This window comes from Leucoraja erinacea, unplaced genomic scaffold (genome assembly GCF_028641065.1).
Source record: "Leucoraja erinacea ecotype New England unplaced genomic scaffold, Leri_hhj_1 Leri_642S, whole genome shotgun sequence".
In the NCBI taxonomy this organism is placed as follows: Eukaryota; Metazoa; Chordata; class Chondrichthyes; order Rajiformes; family Rajidae; genus Leucoraja; species Leucoraja erinaceus.
Window position 1 is genome coordinate 28,890 of NW_026576556.1, and position 23,488 is coordinate 52,377.

A 23,488-nucleotide genomic window follows, 5' to 3' on the forward strand; every position below is an offset into this window, starting at 1 on the left:
GACATGGCTCCAGGGTGACCAAGGCTGGGAGCTGAACATTCGGGGATAATCAATATTTAGGAGGGATAGACAGAAAGGGAAAGGAGGTGGGGTAGCGTTGCTGGTTAGAGAGCAGATTAACGCAATAGAAAGGAAGATCATTAGCTTGGAGGATGTGGAATCGATATGGGTAGAGCTGCAAAACACTAAGGGGCAGAAAATGCTAGTGGGAGTTGTGTACAGGCCACCTAACAGTAGGAGTGGAGTTGGGGATGGCATCAAACAGGAAATTAGAAATGCGTGCAACAAAGGTAAAACAGTTATAATGGGTGACTTCAATCTATATATAGATTGGATGAATCAAATTGGCAAGGGAGCTGAGGAAGTGGATTTCTTGGAATGTATGTGGGATAGTTTTCTAAACCAACATGTAGAGGAACCAACGAGAAAGCAGGCTATTCTAGATTGGATATTGAGTAATGAGGAAGGGTTAGTTAGCAGTCTTGCTGTGCGTGGCCCCTTGGACAAGAGTGACCATAATATGGTTGAGTTCTTCATTAGGATGGAGAGTGACATAGTTAATTTAGAAACAAGGGTCCTGAACTTAAAGAAAGGTAACTTTGAGGGTTTGAGACGCGAATTGGCCAAGATAGGCTGGCAATTGATTCTTAATGACAAAAAATTGTTCATCCCAGTTTGGCAAAAAAATAAATCAGGGAAGGTTGTGCATCCGTGAATAACAAGGGAAATCAGGGACAGTATCAAAACAAAAGATGAAGCATACAAATTAGCCAGAAAAAGCAGCCTACCAGAGGACTGGGAGAAATTCAGAGCCCAGCAGAGGAGGACAAAGGGCTTAATTATGAAAGGGAAAATAGATTATGAAAGAAAACTGGCAGGGAACATAAAAACTGACTGCAAAAGTTTTTATAGATATGTGAAGAGAAAAATATTAATTAAAACAAATGTAGGTCCCTTGCAGTCAGAAATAGGTGAATTGATCATGGGGAACAAGGACATGGCAGACCAATTGAATAACTACTTTGGTTCTGTCTTCACTAAGGAAGACATAAATAATCTGCCGGAAATAGCAGGGGACCGGGGGTCAAATGAAATGGAGGAACTGAGTGAAATCCAGGTTAGCCTGGAAGTGGTGTTGGGTAAATTGAATGGATTAAAGGCCGATAAATCCCCAGGGCCAGATAGGCTGCATCCCAGAGTACTTAAGGAAGTAGCCCAAGAAATAGTGGATGCATTAGCGATAATTTTTCAAAACTCTTTAAATTCTGGAGTAGTTCCTGAGTATAGAAGCTGGGATGTAATGTTAAAATTGTACAAGGCATTGGTGAGACCAAATCTGGAGTATGGTGTACAATTTTGGTCGCCCAATTATAGGAAGGATGGCAACAAAATAGAGAGAGTACAGATGACATTTACTAGAATGTTGACTGGGTTTCAACAACTAAGTTACAGAGAAAGGTTGAATAAATTAGGTCTTTATTCTCTGGAGCGCAGAAGGTTAAGGGGGGACTCGATAGAGGTCTTTAAAATGATGAGAGGGATAGACAGAGTTGATGTGGATCAGCTTTTCCCTTTGAGAATAGGGAAGATTCAAACAAGAGGACATGACTTCAGAATTAAGGGACAGAAGTTTAGGGGTAACATGAGGGGGAACTTCTTTACTCAGAAAGTGGTAGCGGTGTGGAATGAACTTCCAGTGGAAGTAGTGGAGGCAGGTTCGTTGGTATCATTTAAAAATAAATTGGATAGGCATATGGATGAGAAGGGAATGGAGGGTTATGGTATGAGTGCAGGCAGCTGGGACTAAGGGAAAAAAGTTGTTCAGCAAGGACTTGTAGGGCCGAGATGGCCTGTTTCTGTGCTGTAATTGTTGTATGGTTATATGATTGGAGGATAGCTAATGTAACCCCACTTTTTTTAAAAAGGGAGGGAGAGAGAAAACGGGGAATTACAGACCAGTTAGACTAACGTCGGCAGTGGGGAAACAAGTAGAATCAGTTATTAAAGATTGGATAGCAGCACATTTGGAAAGTGGTGAAATCATTGGACAAAGTCAGCATGAATTTATGAAAGGTAAATCATGTCTGACGAATCTTATAGAGTTTTTCGAGGATGTAACTAGTAGAGTGGATAAGAGAGAACCAGTGGATGTGTTATATCTGGACTTTCAGAAGGCTTTCGACAAGGTTCCACATAAGAGATTAGTATACAAACTTAAAGCACACGGCATTGGGGGTTCAGTAATGATGTGGATAGAGAACTGGCTGGCAGACACGAAGCAAAGAGAAGGAGTAAACGGGTCCTTTTCGCCTATTTTCTATGTTTCTATGTCAGAGGTTATGGTGAGACGGCAGGAGAATTGTGTTAGGAGAGAAAGATAGATAAGCCATGATTGAATGGCGCAGATTTGATGGGCCGAGTGATCCAACTTCGCTCAGGTATTATATATATATATATATACCTGTTATTCCTTTTCTTCAGAGATGCAGTCTGACCCGCTGAGTCACTCCAGCTTTTCGTGTCTATCTTTAGTGTAAACCAGCATCAGCAGTTCCTTCCTATATATAACTGAGTTTTCACTTCACACACCCTAAGGGAAAATCGTTCACCAAATGTATTTAAACTGGGAACAAAATGAAACAAGATTTTGAGCGCTCATTAGCGGCGATGGATGGTCAAGGTGTCAATGCTGCAGATTATTGACGGGTCACTATTTTGTAGATCCGTGTTCTCCTGAGATACTACCCGACCCGCTGAGTAAAACAACACCTGAAGTTCCTTGTTTCTACTATATCGTTGTTTTGTGAACTAATTGACGTCGCGAGTTGTAGTGGTAATCAGACCAGTGGGGCTGGGGATGCTCGCTGCACCCCATACTCACCACAGCAATTGAACGTCCAGCAGCAGCAGCAAACACGTACCTATCTTGTCCACAGTAATCGTCTCTGAATAGGCATTAAATGTGTTGACAGAAATATACATACGGAGTCAGAAATGATAAGCTTTCCGTGGTGATCCGTGGTTTTCCAGCGGCAGGAATTCCACAGCTACCACCGGGGGGACCCGAACAACGGAACGAAAATGGGGAAACACAATATTAAATCTGAAACATAGAAAATAGGTGTAGAAGTAGGCCATTCGGCCCTTCGAGCCTGCACCGCCATTCAATATGATCATGGCTGATCATCCAACTCAGTACCCTGTACCCGCCTTCACTCTATACCCCCTGATCCCTTTAGCCACAAGGGCCACATCTAACTCCCTCTTAAATATAGCCAATGAACTGGCCTTAACAACCTTCTGTGGCAGAGAATTCCAAAGATTCACCACTCTCTGTGTAAAAAATGATTTTCTCATCTCGGCCCTAAAATACTTCCCCCTTATCCTTAAACTGTGGCCCCTTGTTCTTGAATTCCCCAACATCGGGACTAATCTTCCTGCCTCTAGCCTGTCCAACCCTTAAGAATTTTGTAAGTTTCTATAAGATCCCCCCTCAATCTTCTAAATTCTAGCGAGTAGAAACCGAGTCTATCCAGTCTTTCTTTCTATGAAAGTCCTGCCATCCCATGAATCAGTCTGGTGAACCTTCTCTGTACTCCCTCTATGGCAAGAATGTATTTCCTCAGATTAGGAGACCAAAACTGTAGCAATATTCCAGGTGTGGTCCCACCAATACCCTGTACAACTGCAGTAGAACCTCCCTGCTCTTATACTCAAATCATTGTGCTCTGAATGCTAACATACCATTCGCTTTCTTCACTGCCTGCTGCACCTGCATGCCTACTTTCAATGACTCAGTACCATGACACCCAGGTCTCGTTGCATCTCCCCTTTTCCTAATCGGCTACCATTCAGATAATAGTCTACTTTCCTGTTTTTGCCACCAGTGGATAACCTCACATTTATCCACATTATACTACATCTGCCATGCATTTGCCCACTCACCCAACCTATCCAAGTCACCTTGCAGCCTCCTAGCATCCTCCTCACAGCTAACACTGCCCCCCAGCTTCGTGTCATCCACAAACTTGGAGATGTTACATTCAATCCCCTTATCCAGATCATTAATATATATTGTAAATAGCTGGGGTCCCAGCACTGAGCCTTGCGGTACCCCACTACTCACTGCCTGCCATTGTGAAAAGGACCCGTTTACTACTACTCTTTGCTTCCTGTCTGCCAGCCAGTTCTCTATCCGCATCAATACTGAACCACCAATAGCTTTAAATTTGATTACTAATCTGTTATGTGGGACCTTGTCGAAAGCCGTCTGAAAGTCCAGATACAACACATCCACTGGTTCTCCCTTATCCACTATACTAGTTACATCCTCGAAAAATTCTATAAGATTCGTCAGACATGATTTACCTTTCATAAATCCATGCTGACTTTGTCCAATGAATTCACCACTTTCCAAATGTGCTGCTATCCCATCTTTAATAACTGACTCTAGCAGTTCCCCCACTACCGATGTTAAACGAACTGGTCTGTAATCCCCGTTTTCTCTCTCCCTCCCTTTTTTAAAAGTGAGGTTACATTAGCTACCCTCCAATCCTCAGGAACTACTCCAGAATCTAAAGATTTTGAAAAAATTCAAATTTTCAATTCTGAAGCAGAGATCGTGAGAGCAAAATCGGTGTTAAAATTATTTGTCATATTAGTAAGCTTTACCGAAGATGTAGGTGGTTCTGAAAAGAACCGTTGGGTTTTCGGTGTTTTGTCTGCGCTCTCTGGGTCTTTATTTAGAACTGGTGTATTTGGTCACCGCCTTTGTCCCTTCTGACACAGCGTGTTTGGCCAGCTCCCCGGGCAGAAGCAGGCGGACGGCGGTCTGGATCTCCCGGGAGCTGATGGTGGATCGTTTGCTGTAATGGGACAGGCGGGACGCCTCGCCCGCGATGCGTTCAAAAATATCATTGATGAATGAGCTCATAATGCTCATTGCCTTGGAAGAGATGCCGGTGTCAGGATGAACCTGCTTCATCACTTTGTAGATGTAGATGGAGTAACTCTGCTTCTTGGACCTCTTCCGTTTTTTTCCCGCAGGTTTCAGCAACGTTTTCTTGGCGCCCTTCTTGGGAGCTGTTTTCTGCTGCTCGAACATTTCCTCACAATATTTCAAACATGGAAAGAACCAGTTACTCGGAGCGCGCATTAAATAGGCAGCGCCGTCGTCCCATGCTAATGAGGGATGGAGCAGGGAACGTTCTCATTGGCTGTCCCGCGATTTGAATAATTAAACTTCACTAAAGATGTTGTGATTGGATATTTGAGGGTACACGACACAAACCCTCCCTCCACCAATCAGAAGCCGTTCGCACCAAAGACCCGCTCCGCTATAGGATCGATCTTTGGTTCGCACTGCGGACTGGAAATTGGAGCCGGTCAACCTCTATTTTTCCAAATGCATTCATATCTTATCTTTCAGAATCCCCTCCAGTAACCAGGTTCACTGCTCGCCAGTGTCCAGGTTTTCCTGTGCATGCCTTCTTAAATTGAACCACAACATTGGCCAATCCCCAATCTTCCAGCATCTCATCAGCGGCCAGGTGGTCATCGGGTCAAAGGGCGTGACGCACGGAGCACCTCAATCCATGTGGAGGACATGGCAGCGTCCGGCACACACTGTTAACACACGGGGCGCGTACCTTCTTACCTGTTAAAAACCGCCCAAATTGTCTTTTTTTTGCCATAAATATTTGTGGGTGCTGTCATTGAAAGCGGGGAGGTTTGCTCTGAACACGAGCACCAAGGTGTAAGCGGCCGAAGGAGCACACCCCTCGGGACAGCCCCCACTCTCTCCCCCTGGTCAACGCTGCCCCGCCACGGCCGCCCTCCGTCCTGTCTCCCCCTGTGGGCCGTACTGTCACGGGCTGTGGGTCGGCAGCGCCCACACACGGGTCCGGGGCGAAGGCGGAGCGAGTTCGGGGCCGGGGGGGGGGGGGGGGGGAGTTGCGGGATCGGGGCCGGGGGGAAGATGGGCCGGGGGGGGGATGGGGAGAAAGGGGCCGGGGCGAAGAAGGGCCGGGCAACATCAGCTGCAGCAGAGTTGGGGACGGTCTGCTCCCTCCGCCCACCCAGCGGCACCCCGACCTCTTCCTTCCTCCCCCACCCCACCCCCACCCCGGCCGCGGGGATAGACGGGCCCGGGGTCCGCGGGTGTGCAACCAGTCCGGATGTACTGACAGCCATAGTAAATGCTTATCTGCAGTTCAGCGCGTGTACTCCAGCTGCCGTTGCGTGACAACAGTACGGGTCACGGGTCGTGACCTCGACTCCGTGCAACCTCCCTATATTTCAGCCAGGCTCCTGCAATTTATTATTTACCTTCAAACAGTGGTATAGCTACTGAGGTTGCTGGGAATTCATCACACACACGTCAGGCAGTATGGGTAGTATCTCTGGAGAACATAGATAGGTGACGTTGTGGGTCGAGACCCTTCTGTCTGAAGAAGGATCTTTAATCAAAACGTTACCTATCCATGCTCTCCAGAGATGCTGCTTGACCTGCTGAGTTACTCCACCACTTTGTGTTCTTTTGCATACTAACTCACTTAATTTTTTGTTTCATCATACATTTTAATGTCAATTACCTCCACTGCAGTAATTCAGACTACCCACAATACTTCATAACAAGAGGAGGTGAGTATAGGAGCAAAGAGGTCCTTCTGCAGTTGTATAGGGCCATAGTGAGACCAAACCTGGAGTATTGTGTGCAGTTTTGGTCCCCTAATTTGAGGAAGGACATTCTTGCTATTGTGGGAGTGCACGTAGGTTTACAAAGTTAATTCCCGGGATGGCGGGACTGTCATAAGCGGAGTGGCTGGGTTTGCATATTCTGGCGTTTAGAAGGATGAGAGGGCATCTTATTAAAAGATAAAAGATTATTAAGGGTTTGGACACGCTAGAGGCAGGAAACATATTCTTGATGTTGGGGGAGTCCAGAACCAGGCGTCACAGTTTAAGGCGGACACTGGTGAAATTATTATGGGGAACAAGGAAATGACAGAAGAGTTGAACAGGTACTTTGGATCTGTCTTCACTAAGGAAGACACAAACAATCTCCCAGAAGTACTGGAGGACAGAGGATTTAAGGGGGTAGAGGAACTGAAATAAATTTTCATTAGGTGAGAAATAGTATTGGGTAGGCCAATGGGACTGAAGGATGATAAATCCCCAGGACGTGATTATCTGCATCCCAGGGTCCTCAGGGAGGTGGCTCCAGAAATAGTGGACGCATTGATGATCATTTTCAAATGTTCAATAGATTCAGGATCATTTCCTGTGGATTGGAGGACAGCTAATGTTATCCCACATTTCAAGAAAGGAGCGAGAGAGAAAACGGGGAATTACAGACCAGTTAGCCTGACTTCGGTGGTGGGAAAGATGCTGGAGTCAATTATTAAAGAGGTAATAATGGGGCATTTGGATAGCAGTAAAATGATTAGTCCAAGTCAGCATCGATTTATGAAAAGAAAATCTTGCTTGACTAATCTTCTGGAATTTTTTGAGGATGTGGCAAGTAAATTGGATGAAGGGGAGCCAGTGGATGTAGTGTATCTAGACTTTCAGTAAGCCTCTGATAAGGTCCCGCATGGGAGACTGGTGACTAAAATTAGAACACATGGTATTGGGGGTAGGGTGTTGATGTGGATAGAAAATTGGTTGGCAGACAGGAAGCAAAGAGTTGGAGTGAACGGGTCCTTTTCTGAATGGCAGGCAGTGGCGAGTGGAGTGCCGCAAGGCTCGGTGTTGGGGCCGCAACTGTTTACCATATATATTAATGATTTGGATAAGGGAATTAGGAGCAACACTAGCAAGTTTGCGATGACACAAAGCTGGGTGACAGTGTGAACTGTGAAGAGGATGTTAGGAGGTTGCAGGGTGACCTGGACAGGTTCAGTGAGTGGGCAGATGCGTGGCAGATGCAGTATAACATAGATAAATGTGAGGTTATCCACTTTGGGGGAAAAGACAAGGGGGCAGATTATTATCTCAATGGGGTTAGGTTAGGTAAGGGGGAGGTACAGAGAGACCTGGGTGTGCTTGTACACCAGTCACTGAAAGTTGGCGTGCAGGTACAGCAGGAAGTGAAGAAAGCTAATGGAATGTTGGCATTCATAACAAAAGGATTTCAGTATAGGAGTAAAGAGGTTCTTCTGCAGTTGTATAGGGCTCTGGTAGGACCACGCTGGAGTATTGTGTACAGTTTTGGTCTCCTAATTTGAGGAAGGACATCCTTGTGATTGAGGCAGTGCAGCGTAGGTTCACGAGGTTAATCCCTGGGATGGCGGGACTGTCATATGAGAAAAGGTTGAAAAGACTAGGCTTGTATTCACTGGAGTTTAGAAGGATTAGGGGGGATCTTATAGAAACATATAAAATTATAAAAGGACTGGACAAGCTAGATGCAGGAAAGATGTTCCCAATGTTCAGCGAGTCCAGAACCAGGGGCCACAGTCTGAGAATAAAGGGGAGGCCATTTAAGACTGAGGTGAGAAAAAACTTTTTCATCCAGAATTTGTGGAATTCCCTGCCACAGAGGGCAGTGGAGGCCAAATCACTAGATGGATTTAAGAGAGAGTTAGATAGAGCTCTTGGAGCTAGTGGAATCAAGGGATATAGGGAGAAGGCAAGCACGGGTTATTGATTGGGGACGATCAGGCATGATCACAATGAATAGCGGTGTTGGCTCGAAGGGCCAAATGGCCTCCTCCTGCACCTATTTTCTATGTTTCTATGTTTGTAATAAGGGGTAAGCCATTTAGAACGGAGACGAGGAAATACATCTTCACACAGAGAGTTGTGAGTCCGTGGAATTCGCTGCATCAGTGGGCAGTGGAGGCCAATTTTCTGGATACTTTCAAGAGAGAGCTAGATAGGGCTCTTAAAGATAGCAGAGTCAGGCATATGGGGAGAAGGCAGGAACGTGGTACTGATGAGGGATGATCAGCCATGATCACATTCAATGGCGCCGCTGGCTCGAAGGGCTGAATGGCCTACTCCTGCACCTATTGTCTATTGTCTATTAAATTCCCGATTAATTTTCCGAGTTCCCTCATCTTCACATTTTCTCCTTGGAAAAAAATTGAGGTTGAATATTTTGTGACCAGGTGTGTTCTCACCAGGACCCTGTACAACTGCAAAAGGACCTCTTTGCTCCTATACTGAACTCCTCTTGTTATGAAGGTTCACATGTCTGAATGTACATTGCTACCATAGTTTAGTTTTGAATTTAACATGTATCTTGATCTTGATTTTTTGAACTCCCATTAAATCATTTAAATGGTGTCTAAATTATGCTTGAGGAAGTTTTAAAATTCAATTAATTTTCCATTTATTGTTTGATTCACAAAATTAAATATATCTACAGTATATGTTCTCAATCTTAAATGAGTAGATAAGAATTTATTCAGTGTTCATTTTCACAATTGGCCATTTTGTTACTTAATGTGTGCAATATCTAAACAAGTGACCTGCCTCTTAATTACTTTTTAATATGTGAATAAAAGTTAATGAGTGAATGCAAGCACCCACGGACAGATCGGGGAAACTTTCCACATTTTAGCTCCCAGAGTGCGTGCATTTTGCACTGCAATCCCATTTTAAAAAGTTTGCACTATGAATTAAATGAATTGCATGGCCCAAACGGGAGAAATTACTTCCTCGGGTATAATACGGTATGTACACGGAGCTAGGAACGCTGTTGCTTTGGTGCAAGCTGACTCAAATCGCTTCATTACGGCTGCACACTCGTGATTAAGAAAAATGATTAGAATGGGCCCACCCATTAATATAATAACATGAATGTGCAGTGCTGCCATGACTTATGTGGTGCTGTGTACTCTGTACTTGCAGGCAAAGATACTAGAACATGTTGGTAATCGTGAAGATGGCGCTAAAAATTACCCATGACCTACATTCTCGCCGGGTGGGCCGTCTTGCTCTTGCTCTAGTATCTTTGGTCCTGCCCGAGTTAATCTTCCCAAAATGCAACACATTTCTCTATATTATATTGCATCAACCATTCTTCACCCCACCAGGCCTATCGATCGAGATCCTGCTGCAATCTTTCACAACCATCTTCACTGTCGTGTGGCGGCAGCAAGTGCCTGCCTCGCCAACCATCTGCCTGTCCTTTCTTCTGTTTTTGTGATTTTAAGTACGTGTTAAAGAGTTTGTTTTAGTGTCCTTGGTTTGTTTTATGTGGGGGGTGGGTGAGAGGCTGAGGGAAACTTTTTTCAATCTCTTACCTCGACGGAGATGCGATCGTATCTCCGTTAACACTGCGGCCTAACATCGTGGAGTGGCACGGCCTTTCCTGGAGAACGACCCGACGCTTCAACGACGGGCGCGGTGCAGACTTACCATTGTGGAGCTTGCAATCCCTTTGCCGGGTTCAACTGTGAAGCGTCCGGGCCTGTAGACTTTAACATCGTGGAGCCCGCGGACCCTGGTTAGAGACTGATTCGGGAGCTCCAAACCACGGAGTGTTTCAACCTACCCGACAAGGGAGTTTCGATCATCCCAACGCGAGAGCTGCAGATCACCAGCTGCGGGAGCTTTGATAGCCCCGACTGCGGATGGTTCGACAGCCCCGACCACTGGAGAATAAAGAGGGAGAAGATTGGACTTTATTACCTTCCATCACAGTGAGGAATGTGGAGAACCACTTGGTTGATGTTTATGTAAACTTTTATATTATATGGCTGTGTGTCTTGTTGCTTTTCACTTAGTATGGCTGTATGATAACTCAAATTTCACTGTACCTTAATTGGTACATGTGACAATAAACTGGCCTTGAAACCTTGAACTATCTGATGAACCAGCCACTTTTGTCTCGTCAACAAACTTGCTAATCTAGCCATGTTGGTTTTCATCCAAATCATTGATGTAGATAACACAGCAACGGGCCCAGCAGCTAACCCTGCGGTCTCCAGTCTGAGAAGCAACCGTCCACGATCGCCCTCTAATTCCTGATTCCTTATCCGTGGGTCTTTAGTGATGCTGGACTGGTAGATTTTCTGGACAAATGGATATCTATATTACTAAAAGTAAGATCTTGACTGCTTTTCACTCACTGCAATGTGATTTCCGAGAGAACGCCGCCACGTACGGCCGTCATTTTTGGCCACCTCGCTCAGAGCCTCCCTCTGCCGGACTGGACTGGACGATTTTTCCCATCGATGAAAATCAGAGAGATATTAATGTTTTAAAACATTTTGCCATTCTCTCTGCTGCCCCCACTAGCGGCAGGAGGGAGAGACTATAACACCCAGAAGTGTCGTGCCTCACTCAGTCTCTGCCAGACGGAGGAAGCGAGAGGGTCACGGCTCTCTGAGCTGTGATAACACTGAACGCACGTCTACTCCATGGTGAGTCCCCAGGATGTGGTTTTCATCAAATGTGTTTGTTGTTTGCAAAGTGTTTGCCAAATTAGTTTGGCTTTTTAAAGGGCTTTCAGCAAATGTATTTTGTTGGCCTGCAAAGTGTTTTTTGTCCAATTGGCTTGGCTTTTAAAGGGCTTGCTAAAGCGGATGGCTAAAGCGTGAATAAACATTTTATTAGATCAGAACTGCGTTTACTTTCAAAATTGGTGCATTCTGTGATTTTCGCTTAGTTGCAAGATGGTGCCAATTATGTCATTTCCGGTTAGCGGCATGCTGGCGCTGAGTGGGTAATTTCCGGTTTGTGGCAAGAAGCTGTCAACGTCAAGATGGCGGCGAGTGCAGGCGCCGTTGAATAATTCAAGAGAGCTGACTGCTCTGTCTATGGTGAGTGTGTTTGTGAGATGTTATTTAAAGCAAGTTTTTGCTTCCGCAGCAGCGGCCTCTACTGGAGGCTTTAAACATTTGTTTTACACACTATATTCAAAACGTTCTGAAGTTACTTGGCATTTTAGTTTTGGGTGAGTGTGTGTGAGTGAATGAGTGTGTGTGTGTGTGTGTGTGTGTGTGAATGAGTCTGTGTGTGTGTGTGTGTGTGTGTGTGAATGAGTGTGTGTGTGTGTGTGAACGAGTGTGTGTGTGTGTGTGTGTGTGTGTGTGTGTGTGTGAATGAGTCTGTGTGTGTGTGTGCTGTGTGTGGGTGTGAATGAGTCTATGTGTGTGTTGGTGTAATGTGTGTGTGTGAGTGAATGAGTCTGTGTGTGTGTGAATGAGTCTGTGTGTGTGAATGTGTGAATGTGTGTGAATGAATCTGTGTGTGTGTGTGTGTCAGTGTGTGTCTGTGTGTGAATGAGTGTGTGTGTATATATGAGTATGTGTGTGTATATGAGTGCGTGTGTGTGAGTCTGTGTGTGTGTGTGAATGAGTCTGTGTGAGGTGGAGGGTGTGTGTGATCAACAATAACAAATAGTACAAACTAGCACAATAGAAAGCCCCCCCCCCCCCCCTATTGATAACTAAATTTACTTCAAGTTCATTTGTAAACCCTTTATCAGCAATACCCTGTATAATAAATTTTCCAGTAAACCCAATGGGAATCAGGGGAGGAAGAATTAGACAGGCTGTCTGGACCTCAGCTCCATCTGCCAATCCAGCCACATTCCTGAGCCCTGGTGTTTCGGATCCCATCCCTGATTACGGCCGCACACCATGCTAGACTCTGGACCACCCAGCTCACATAATGGCTGAGCCCGATGCCAGATCATCAGTTTTTTTAATTTATTTTTTAATTATTTTTTTTGTTAGAAGCATTGTGCATACATCTTAATCACGATAAGCAACATAATATATTTTGTGTACAACTTCTCTTTAAAAAAAATAAACTTTAACCTGTAATAGAAAAAGAGAAAAGAGAAAGAAGAGAAGGATGAGGATAGTAGTGAAGTGTAGTCCGCTTGGTCTCACCGATCTGTACAATTACTGTAGTCCGCAGTAGTTGGCGTTAAATGAATGACGATGGTTATGTAGACTTTGTGCTTGAGAATGTGAAAAAAAAGGGGAAAGAAAAAAGAAAAGAAAACAGGCCCCAAAGAGAAGATGGCCTTAAGGAGGGAAAGGAAATAAGTCAAAAATCCAAAGAACGTAGAGCTAAACAAAAAAGAAAGGGAATGTGCTTAATTCATAATGATTCACATCCATCACCTAGTTCTAAAACAATAACTTTCTAGGGTTATGCTGCACCACATTATACGTAACAAATCAAAAAAAATTAATCACCATATTCTTAAGAATTGTTCTTGTTTTCCTGCTAGAACGAGTCTCATTTCCTCGAGATGTAATATTTCCGACATGTTTGTGATTCACATTTTAAACGTTGGGATAGGAGCGTTTTTCCAGAATTTAAGTATAGTTTTTTTAAGTATAGTTTATCAAATCATAGTTTAGGAAACATATTTGAAATATAGTTAGTTCAGTACAGGCTTCCCTTGCTCCAAAAATAATCAATTCTGTATTTGGGCCCAGTCTTAATTTATTTATTTTTGAAAAGCTTTCACAAATTTCCTTCCAAAATTTCTGAAGTTTTGCACAGGAAACAAATGAGTGTGCTATTGTTGCCTCTTTAGTTAGGCACTTATCACAGATCGGAGAGACATTTGGAAAGATTTTAGTTAGTTTAGTTAGTTGAGGAAAACTTTTTTGACAGAGAGTGGTGAATCTCTGTAATTCTCTGCCGCAGAAGGTAGTTGAGGCCAGTTCATTGGCTATATTTAAGAGGGAGTTAGATGTGGCCCTTGTGGCTAAAGGGATCAGGGGGTATGGAGAGAAGGCAGGAACAGGATACTGAGTTGGATGATCAGCCATGATCATATTGAATGGCGGTGCAGGCTCGAAGGGCCGAATGGCCTACTCCTGCACCTATTTTCTATGTTTCTATGTTTTGTTTTTGTGTAATATAATCTGTGTACAATTTTAAATTGGATCAATGTGTGTGTAACGTTAATAGAACATTTATGTACATATGACACATAATCTTCCCATCTGTCCTTGGGAATTTCTATAGCAAATTCTCCTTCCATTGTTTTCTTATACCTTCTGTCGAAGGTATATCTATATTTAAAATAGTATTATAAAAACCTGATGTTAAATGATCCAATTCTACCTGTCTATTCATGCCTTGCTCTAGAAGATCCAACTTCAAATTTTGATAATCTTGTGAGTGTTTTCTCAAATAATCTTGGGTTTTTAAGTATCTAAAATATTGGTTATTTTCCAAATTGTATTTAAGCTGTAAGTCTTGGAATGGTAAAAATGTTCCCTCTTCATACAAATCTTCCTGAATCTTAATTCCTAATCATTCCCAGAGGGTAAACGCTTTGTCAATAGTCGATGGCTTAAACGCCGGGTTGTTAGCTATCGGTGAGAGAAGCGAAAGATTTCTTAATTTAAGAGAGGATTTTATTTGTCTCCAAATTCGTATTGTGCTGTGAATCATCGGATTTCTCTTATATATTGTGTTCTTCAGTTATAGTGGGGAGAAAAGGATCGCTCCTATGTTAAAAGGAGAATAGTAAGATTAAAGAACTTACCAGTTTGAAGTTTGATCTTTATTTTATGAGGAGTTACGTCGAGGGACTACGTGAAGAAGGCTGTCCAGGCGCACGCGCGTCAAACATCAAAGCAGCGGTGTGAAATCACAGATGATATATTCCGAAGCATAATAGTAAGCTACGTGATACAAACTTAACTTACCTTTGATCTTTACTAGGGTGGGAGCGGAGGCCACGTAGTCCCTTGACGTAACTCCTCATAAAATAAAGATCAAACTTCAAACTGGTAAGTTCTTGTTTAATCTTACTATTTTACTTCGGAGTCACGTGAGTGACTACATGAAGATTTTAAAGCTTCTGTGATTTCAGGCCGTAGATTGAATTCCGGCATGTCACTGCATTTTGCTTGACTTTATGAGTGAAAACAGTCAATAACATGCAAACCATAACATTTGTTTAATCAGTTAATGGTTTATTTTATGATAAACATTATGTGTCCCATTTTAATCACTAGGGACATTTAATACTGAATCCAAAACAGTACCACCAAATACACCAGGGTCTGCAATCTCTTTGTGATAATATTTGTGAAACATCCTTTCATTTGCCCATCCTGCGGCCGCAAGGATATGGTCTATTGGAATGTCCAAATCCTTGGCCGCCGATGTTGCCGCCGCCCTGGTGGAATGAGATTTAAATTTGTCAGTATCAATTCCTGCATCCAATAGCACCTTCTTCAGCCATCTTGAAATTGTTTGTGTTGTCACTTTTTTGTGTGTTTTTTTATGGCTGGTGAATAATGTGGATTCTACACCTATAAGGTGCTTGGTGGTCTCAATGTAGTGTTTCAAATATTTAACTACACAAAGTCTTTGATCTGAAGGGTATGATGAAAAGACCAATTTACACCCCGAGACTCCTGGTCTGCTCTGTTTTAGCAGGTCATAGACATAGAATGTAATCTCCTCTGTTGTCATTCCCATTCTGTCTACCCTTAACTTGTGTAATGTTTGTACTCTTTGGGCTGAGACTAAAGCCATTAACATGACTACATTCATAGTGATTTTGTCTAACGACAAATTTGAGATGGGATCCCAATCCCTAAGTAGTGTTAGTACATCCCTCACATTCCTGGTTTCCGTTTATCTTGGTCTGGGAGGTTTAGCATTAAAGATGGCCTTCATGTATCTACAAATCAAAGGGTGCGATCCAAGAACTTGTTGTTCAGATGGTCTTGATAAGTATGTCGACAAAGCACTCCTTGCAGTGTTGATTGCACTATAACTTAAATTATCATCAAAATGTAATTTTTACAAGAATTCTACAACATCTGAAGTGTCTGCAGTGTAGTAAGAAATATTTTGTGTTGAACAAAACTGCTCCCATTTCTTAATGTAAGAAATGTACTGCTTCTGGGTACTATCACTCCATGATCCTGTAATTACATCCATAATGCGATCTGATAGTCATCTTCCAACATATGGTCTTTCTAGAATCTGCAAATCAATAAATCAATACGATCATGTAAAGGATGAAATTCACCAGTTACAGGGTGCACAAGTAGGTTTTCTTGTCTTAACCATATAACCATATAACAATTACAGCACGGAAACAGGCCATCTCGGCCCTACAAGTCCATGCCGAACAAATATTTTTTTTCCCCTTAGTCCCACCTGCCTGCACTCATACCATAACCCTCCATTCCCTTCTCATCCATATGCCTATCCAATTTATTTTTAAATGATACCAATGAACCTGCCTCCACCACTTCCACTGGGAGCTCATTCCACACCGCCGCCACTCTCTGCGTAAAGAAGTTCCCCCTCATATTACCCCTAAACTTCTGTCCCTTAATTCTGAAGTCATGTCCTCTTGTTTGAATCTTCCCTATTCTCAAAGGGAAAAGCTTGTCCACATCAACTCTGTCTATCCCTCTCATCATTTTAAAGACCTCTATCAGGTCCCCCCTTAACCTTCTGCGCTCCAGATAATAAAGACCTAACTTATTCAACCTATCTCTGTAACTTAGTTGTTGAAACCCAGGCAACATTCTAGTAAATCTCCTCTGTACTCTCTCTATTTTGTTGACATCCTTCCTATAATTGGGCGACCAAAATTGTACACCATACTCCAGATTTGGTCTCACCAATGCCTTGTACAATTTTAACATTACATCCCAGCTTCTATACTCACTATACTGTCACTATACTATACTGTCTTGAGACATGCATTATGGGTTCTGTCACCATTTTTAACACTAATGGATACCATGTTTGTGTGGGCCAGTCTGGAACCACCAACAATCCTGAAGCATAATCTTGTTTGATCTTCTGTAGACACCTACTGATCAGACAAAAGGGAGGAAATGCATATAAAAACATTCCACCCCAATTTAACGTAAACGCATCTACCCCTGTTGCACCTGGATCTGGTTCCCACAAAACATATTGAGGTAACTGGTGGTTCAACCTAGATGCAAACAAGTCAATTTCTGGTTTCCCAAATCTTTTCACAATTTTGTGGAAAATGTCACGATTTAACATCCATTCTGTATTGTCATTAATATTTCTTGACCTAGTGTCTGCAATTATGTTGAATTTACCTGGTAGGTAAATTGCAGAAAGCCAAATGCCTTTCTTATTGCACCAGTGCCAAATCTTGTTTGCCAATCTGTCACATGCTTCTGACTTTATTCCACCCATGTGATTGACATATGCCACTGCCATAGTGTTGTGAATCTGAACCTGTACATGCAAATTTTGTACCTTGCGGCAAAGGGCTTTCAACCCATGCAATGCACTTAGTAATTCAAGATAATTAATGCCATGTGTCTAGAGCAAAGGTTCTTCTTCTGCATTCCATCTACCTCCACAGCTTGAGATGGCATCAGCAGCTCCCCAACCCAGTGCACTTGCATCTGTTTGTAAAATGATAGCTTGTGATTCAATCAGAATTTTCCTGTAAGAAAAATCAAAAATTTTAATCCACCATTTTATATCCTCAACTGCTGTGTTTGGTAGTTGCATTGGTCTATCGAAATGTCCATAATGTCTTTTCAACGCTAATACCTTTGCTCGCTGCAGCTGCTGATAATGCAGTGGTCCAAGCTGAACAGCTGGAAAAGATGCAATTAGTTTGCCAAGTAGACTTGCCACTTTCCTGATTGGTGGTTGTTTGCCTGCAATTAGCTCCTTGCAACCCACAATCAACTGCAGCTGTTTGTCCTTGGGTAATCAATTATTTTGTTGGGTGTCAGTCTGGATTTCTCTGGGTGAATCACGAAGCCCAACTTTTGAAATGTTAGTTGGACTTTTAAAACTGAGCCTGTTGCTATGGCTTCAGTGTCTCCCACAATTAAAATGTCATCCAATTAAGCCATTATCAAATGGCCTTGGACTCTTAACAATGCTAAGTTTGGTATTAGCAGTTTAGTAAACAATCTAGGGGCTGAAGTTAAACCATTAGGCAATGCTTTGAATTGCCACTATTGACTCATCCAGACAAATTTCAAATATCTACGATCTTTAACATGCACGGCCACAGAGTAATATGCATTTGGAGATCTATGCTTGCCATATAGCATTCTGTTGAAATTAATTGCAAAGCATTAGTAAATGGGACTAGGGGAGAATACGTGTTCGGCACGGACTAGAAGGGTCGAGATGGCCTGTTTCCGTGCTGTAATTGTTATATGGTTATAAATGTCTCCATTTTGAAATGTTTATACTGTACAAAAAGGTTGAGACTTGTGAGGTTCAAAATGATTCCCCCATCCTTTTTAGGTCTAGAGAAAATACGAGATATAAACTGATGGTTTTGATAAGTTGTTTTCTCTATTACCCCTTTTTTTACTCAACATGTCAATTTCTACTTGAATGATTCTAATCTCTTCTTTAGAGAAAGAATGTATTTGTTTTGGAACATGTTGAGTAGGGGGATTTTCATTCTGGTAAAATTCAATTCTAAACCCCATTAAATAAAATAAAATAAATAATAAATACTTTATTGATCCCCTCAGGGAAATTCAGATGTCCAGAAGCCCCCAACCAACAAACCCACAGATTCAAAACAAACGCAGACAGAAAATACATAGAATACACTGTGGACACTACCTGAGAGCAATAAATACTTAAAAAGACCAATAATTAACAATTAAAAATTAAAAATTGCAAGAATGCATCCCCCTACAGCCTAGCGGTCCGAATTATAAAATCTAATGGCTGCAGGGGTGAAGGATCTCCTGATCCGCTCCATTCTACAGGGCAGGGAGAGGAGCCGGTTGTTGTTCCGAGTGCTCTTTTGACTCTCCAGAATTACATGGAGGGGATGCCCAGGGTTTTTCAGGATGACCTGCACCTTGTGCCTCATACATCTCTCAAGCACAACCATCCCAGAGTCCACTCTCCCCTCCAGCACTGAGCTAGCTTGTTTAACCAGTTTGATCAGCTTCTTGTTGTTTTTTGCACTAATGCTGTTGCCCCAGCAGACAACAGCGTAGAAAATAACACTTGCAACCACAGTGTTGTCAAACACGTGCAGCATATCATTACACACATTGAAGGATTTGAGCCTTCTGAGGAAAAAGAGTCTGCTCTGGCCTTTTTTGTAGAGGGAGTCATAGTTGACAGACCAGTCCAGTTTGTTATCAAGGTGCACAGTATATATGCATCAGACGTTATTAGTTGCCATTCTTTTAAGAAGAATTGTAACCTACCCCCAATTTGTAAGTAGGACACATCTGATATGTTTCTTTCAGAACCAGAACCACCTATCTCAGAGTTTGCTGGTGTCACTTTTTGTACCTTGCCCCTTGTGGGAATACCATGTCCTCCACGTCCTGTGGTTGTACGCAAACATCTTGAATGCAGGTACGAGCGACTTGTTCCTTCACCAGTTCCCGTTCGGTATGGATATTGCCTTCTAGCTGTGCTGCCAAACATCGGTGGCTTCATCATCACGATCGTTTTTGATTCTTCATTGAGAACCTTCAGTTTTTTGGCAAGCTCTTCTCCAAAGAGTAAGTATGGCAATTGTATATTAGAAGGTTTACAGAGCCCTGCAAACTTAAGATGTATGTTAGGTCTTATCGCAGTTTTACGAATACAGTTTATTTCAAAATGTGCATTACGCATCATTCCCATCACATCCTGTTGTGATGTTGTCACATTTCCTTCTTCCAGATCTCTGGCAAATGCCATAATGCTTGACCCCATTAATCTTAGTACCCGCTGTAATCTCATTTCTTGAGCTCGTACTGCTGTGCCCATATATCTCCACACTTCTCTGTTGACTGATGGAACTACTAACAGAGCACAATTCTGCGGGATTTCATATTTGTTCACAATTTCATCCATCGTTGGTTCTTCCAAATGATGGGAAAGCAGGTAATTTATACTCTCTGCTATCTCCTCTGGTAGAGGTTGTCCCTTGTGTCTGGGACTAGAGAACCTTTGGGCCAGACCTGGTACTTTTCTTTTTTGCATTGGGCTCTGGTCCTCAAATGATTCATTATCAGAGTATTCTGGATATTCCTCCTCTTAATGGGTTTCACCTGGAATTTCTTCATCAGGCATTTCATGCGATGGCTCTCTGATATGTAGTGGGGGCGCTGTCCTGTATGGCTGCCTGTCCTGCAGCTGTCTGTTTTTTTTCACTTCTTTTTTATTATTTTTAGTACGTTAAAGTGTGTAGTTGGGGGGTCTAATCTTTTTATGTGTGGGGGGTGGTGGGGGGGAAGGGGGAAACTGCTTTTCAAGTCCCTACCTGGTCGGGGAGGCTGCCTTCCTCCGAGCAGCACCTTCGACCTGTCCTCGCGGCCTACCTGCGGGTCCTGGAGCGACGTTTCCTGATGGGACCTGGCCAGAACCTCGGCTTTGGCGGCGACACAGCGCTGGAGCACTATCGCGGAACGGGCGATGCCTTGCTTGAGTCGCCGCACTGGAACTCCAGTATGCTGGGACCGCCGATAATAACATCGTTGAGCCGCGGTTCTGTGGAGCGGCCAGCTGCGGCGTTGAACTTTACATCCCGGAGCCTGGGATCTCTCGTCGAGATCGCCAGTGTGTGAAGCTCCGTTCAGCACGGTCTGTTGGCTTGGAAGCCGCAGTCTCCGGTAAGAAGGCGGCCGTTCCTGGCACCCCAAGCCGCTGAGGGTTCTCCCAACGCCGGAGTACCATCACCCGGCGAGAACAGCCGGGAACATCGGCCCCCGTAATGGCAACTGTGGAGGCCTCAATAGGCCCGACTCTGGGTGGACAAGAGGATGGGGACTGGACATTGTGCCTTCCCCCACAGTGGGAACCACTGTGGGGAGATGTTTTTATGTTTTAATGTTAAACTTCTTGAATGCTATGTTGTATTTTTATTAGTGTGCTGCAAGGACATCTGAATTTCCCCTGAATAAGGGGATTAATAAAGTAATATCTATCTATCTGATAGGCCTATGCTTTTTTGTCCCTCTTTGGGGTACATCAAGCTCTTCCATTGAGCTGTGTATTGGCAGCCCACTTTTGGGTGCTGCTCCATATTCTGGGTCTCCTGTAGACCAACGTCTGTATTGCCTTTCAGACATTTCTGGTGCTGCCTCCCTGTCAGGCCAGCCCACATATTCATCTTCATCATCAGGCATTTCAGTCGCTGGCTCAAATCTGGGCCAACGTTTCCCAGAACCTCTTCTGGGTGTTCCATGCGGTTGCTCTTTAAGTCCACGTTTTTTATACTCCTTCTGGAGTTTGCCTTTATAAATCATTTTACCCATGAGGAATTCCAGCTGAGAAAGTCTGTCTGATACGATCTCTGGTTCAGACTCGTCCGAGTCTACAAGCATATTAGTTTTCTTTTTGGCCTTGCTCCCTGTGGGAGTTTCAACGGGACTTTTTTCTCCCGGTTTAGAAGTACTCGGTTTATTTACCGTTGAGTTTTTAGTCGGGCGCCCGCTACTCTCAGACATTTTGTGCACTTTCCCTTTTTCCTCCCATCTTTCTCCATAAACTAACACTTGCCTGTCTCTGCACGCAGTCTCCCCGGAGAAAAGCAGCCTGAAAGTGAAAGTAAAAATACTTACGTTCAGGTTTTCTTTCACTCACCGCTTGGAGGTTCGTACCTCCTACCGCCGTCGCAGCGCAATGAGTCTGACGAGATGACGTGCGTGCGCCTGGACGGCCTTCTTCACATAGTCACTCACGTGATTCCGATGTAAGATTAGACAAACTCTCTGGACCTCGTCTCCATCTGCCAATCCACCCACATTCCTGAGCCCTGGTGTTTCGGATCCCATCCCTGATTACGGCCGCACACCATGCTTGACTCTGGACCACCAGCTCACATAATGACTGAACCCAATGCCAGATCAGTTTTTGATTGACCAACTGCTTTGAGGTCAATCTGCCTCTGTTTCTTTCCTATTACTAAATTCCATTCTTTCCCAGTTTACACAAATTCTTGATTCTCCTGAATCTTGGCAATCTGTCTGTGGAAGCATTTGCAAATTAGACTTTTTCTTCCTGTAAGATTTTGATCCAGAGATCATATTTTAAATTGATAAATGTTTAAGGTATATTTTTCAAGTGAATGGCTATCATTAATTTTCCAGGATGTTTCAATAAACGTACAATGTCAGAAAGTTGTGTGCACATGCTAGAAAGAGAACCTGCTGCAGGGGTAGAATTTTATCATGAATAACTTGGAAGATATAAACAGGATTCAATTGGAAAAGCTGATTGAGTGGACAGCAAGGTGGCCAACATGGAGTGGAGCACAACATGGAAAATGGGAGGAAAACACAATACCATGCAGATTTCAATAACAATCAGGAAACGTTGATGCTCAAAGGGATTAGGTATTCAGTGGTATTGAATGCAGACATAAAATGTATTCCTGCGGTTATATCAGGCATTGGTGAGACCATATCTGATTATTGTATGCAATTTGGACTACTCATCGAAAAAGAGATATGCTTGCTAGCTCTAGAGGCTGTGCGGGAAAGATTCACAAGGCTGTTCCTGGGATGGTGGGACTGACATGTGACTAGTCTCAGCCTCTATACAGACCCACCATCGATTTTCTGGCAACTGGTGGACCCTCCTTTAAACCTGACAACATTTTGAAAGTGCACTGTGGAGGAAAGGATATTTGTGAAGGCAAGGATGTGCATCACTAATAAAATAAGAGCCAACTTCTGCCTACCTAAATCACTATATAGTGTATTTCATGAATATACAGTACTTCATTAAATGTTAGATGATAGTGGTAGCAAATTCATGTGTCTGTTTGTGTACAATCGAAAGGGTGTTGCAGATTTATTTGCACATGTTGGATAACTGACTTGCATTTCTATCATATTTTCAAGTTCAAGTGAGTTTATTGTCATGTGGCCCTGTATAGGACAATGAAATTCTTTGCTTAAGCACACAGAACATAGTAGGCATTTACTACAAAACAGATAAGTGTGTCCATATGCCATAATATAAATATATACAAACATGAATAAATAAACTGATAAAGTGCAAATAACAGAAAATGGGTTCATAATATTCAGAGTTTTGTCCAAGCCAGGTTTAATAGCCTGATGGCTGTGAGGAAGTAACTATTCCTGAACCTGGTTGTTGCAGTCTTCAGGCTCCTGTACCTTCTACCTGAAGGTAGCAAGGAGATGAGTGTGTGGCCAGGATGGTGTGGGTCTTTGATGATACTGCCAGCCTTTTTGAGGCAGCGACTGCGATAAATGCCCTCGATGGAAGGAAGGTCAGAGCCAATGATGGACTGGGCAGTGTTTACTATTTTTTGTAGTCTTTTCCTCTGCAGGGCGCTCAAATTGCCGATCCAAGCCACGATGCAACATGCTCAGCATGCTCTCTACTGTGCACCTGTAGAAGTTAGAGAGAGTCTTCCTTGACAAACCGTCTCTCCATAATCTTCTCAGGAAGTTGAGGCGCTGATGAGCTTTCTTGATAATTGCATTAGTGTTCTCGGACCAGGAAAGATCTTCAGAGATGTGCACGCCCAGGAATTTGAAGCTCTGACCCTTTCAACCATCGACCCATTGATATGAATGGG

The 23,488-nt window shown here is 43.3% G+C and overlaps 1 protein-coding gene across 1 annotated transcript; it reads right to left on the reverse strand.

Moving 5' to 3' along the window:
* Positions 1–4,300: 4,300 nt before the first annotated feature.
* LOC129694380 (late histone H2B.L4-like) lies at positions 4,301–5,323 on the reverse strand. The gene has a single exon (XM_055631078.1). The coding sequence runs from the start codon at positions 5,153–5,155 to the stop codon at positions 4,739–4,741; it is 417 nt and encodes a 138-aa protein (XP_055487053.1). The 5' UTR covers positions 5,156–5,323; the 3' UTR covers positions 4,301–4,738.
* Between the last annotated feature and the right edge of the window lie 18,165 nt (positions 5,324–23,488).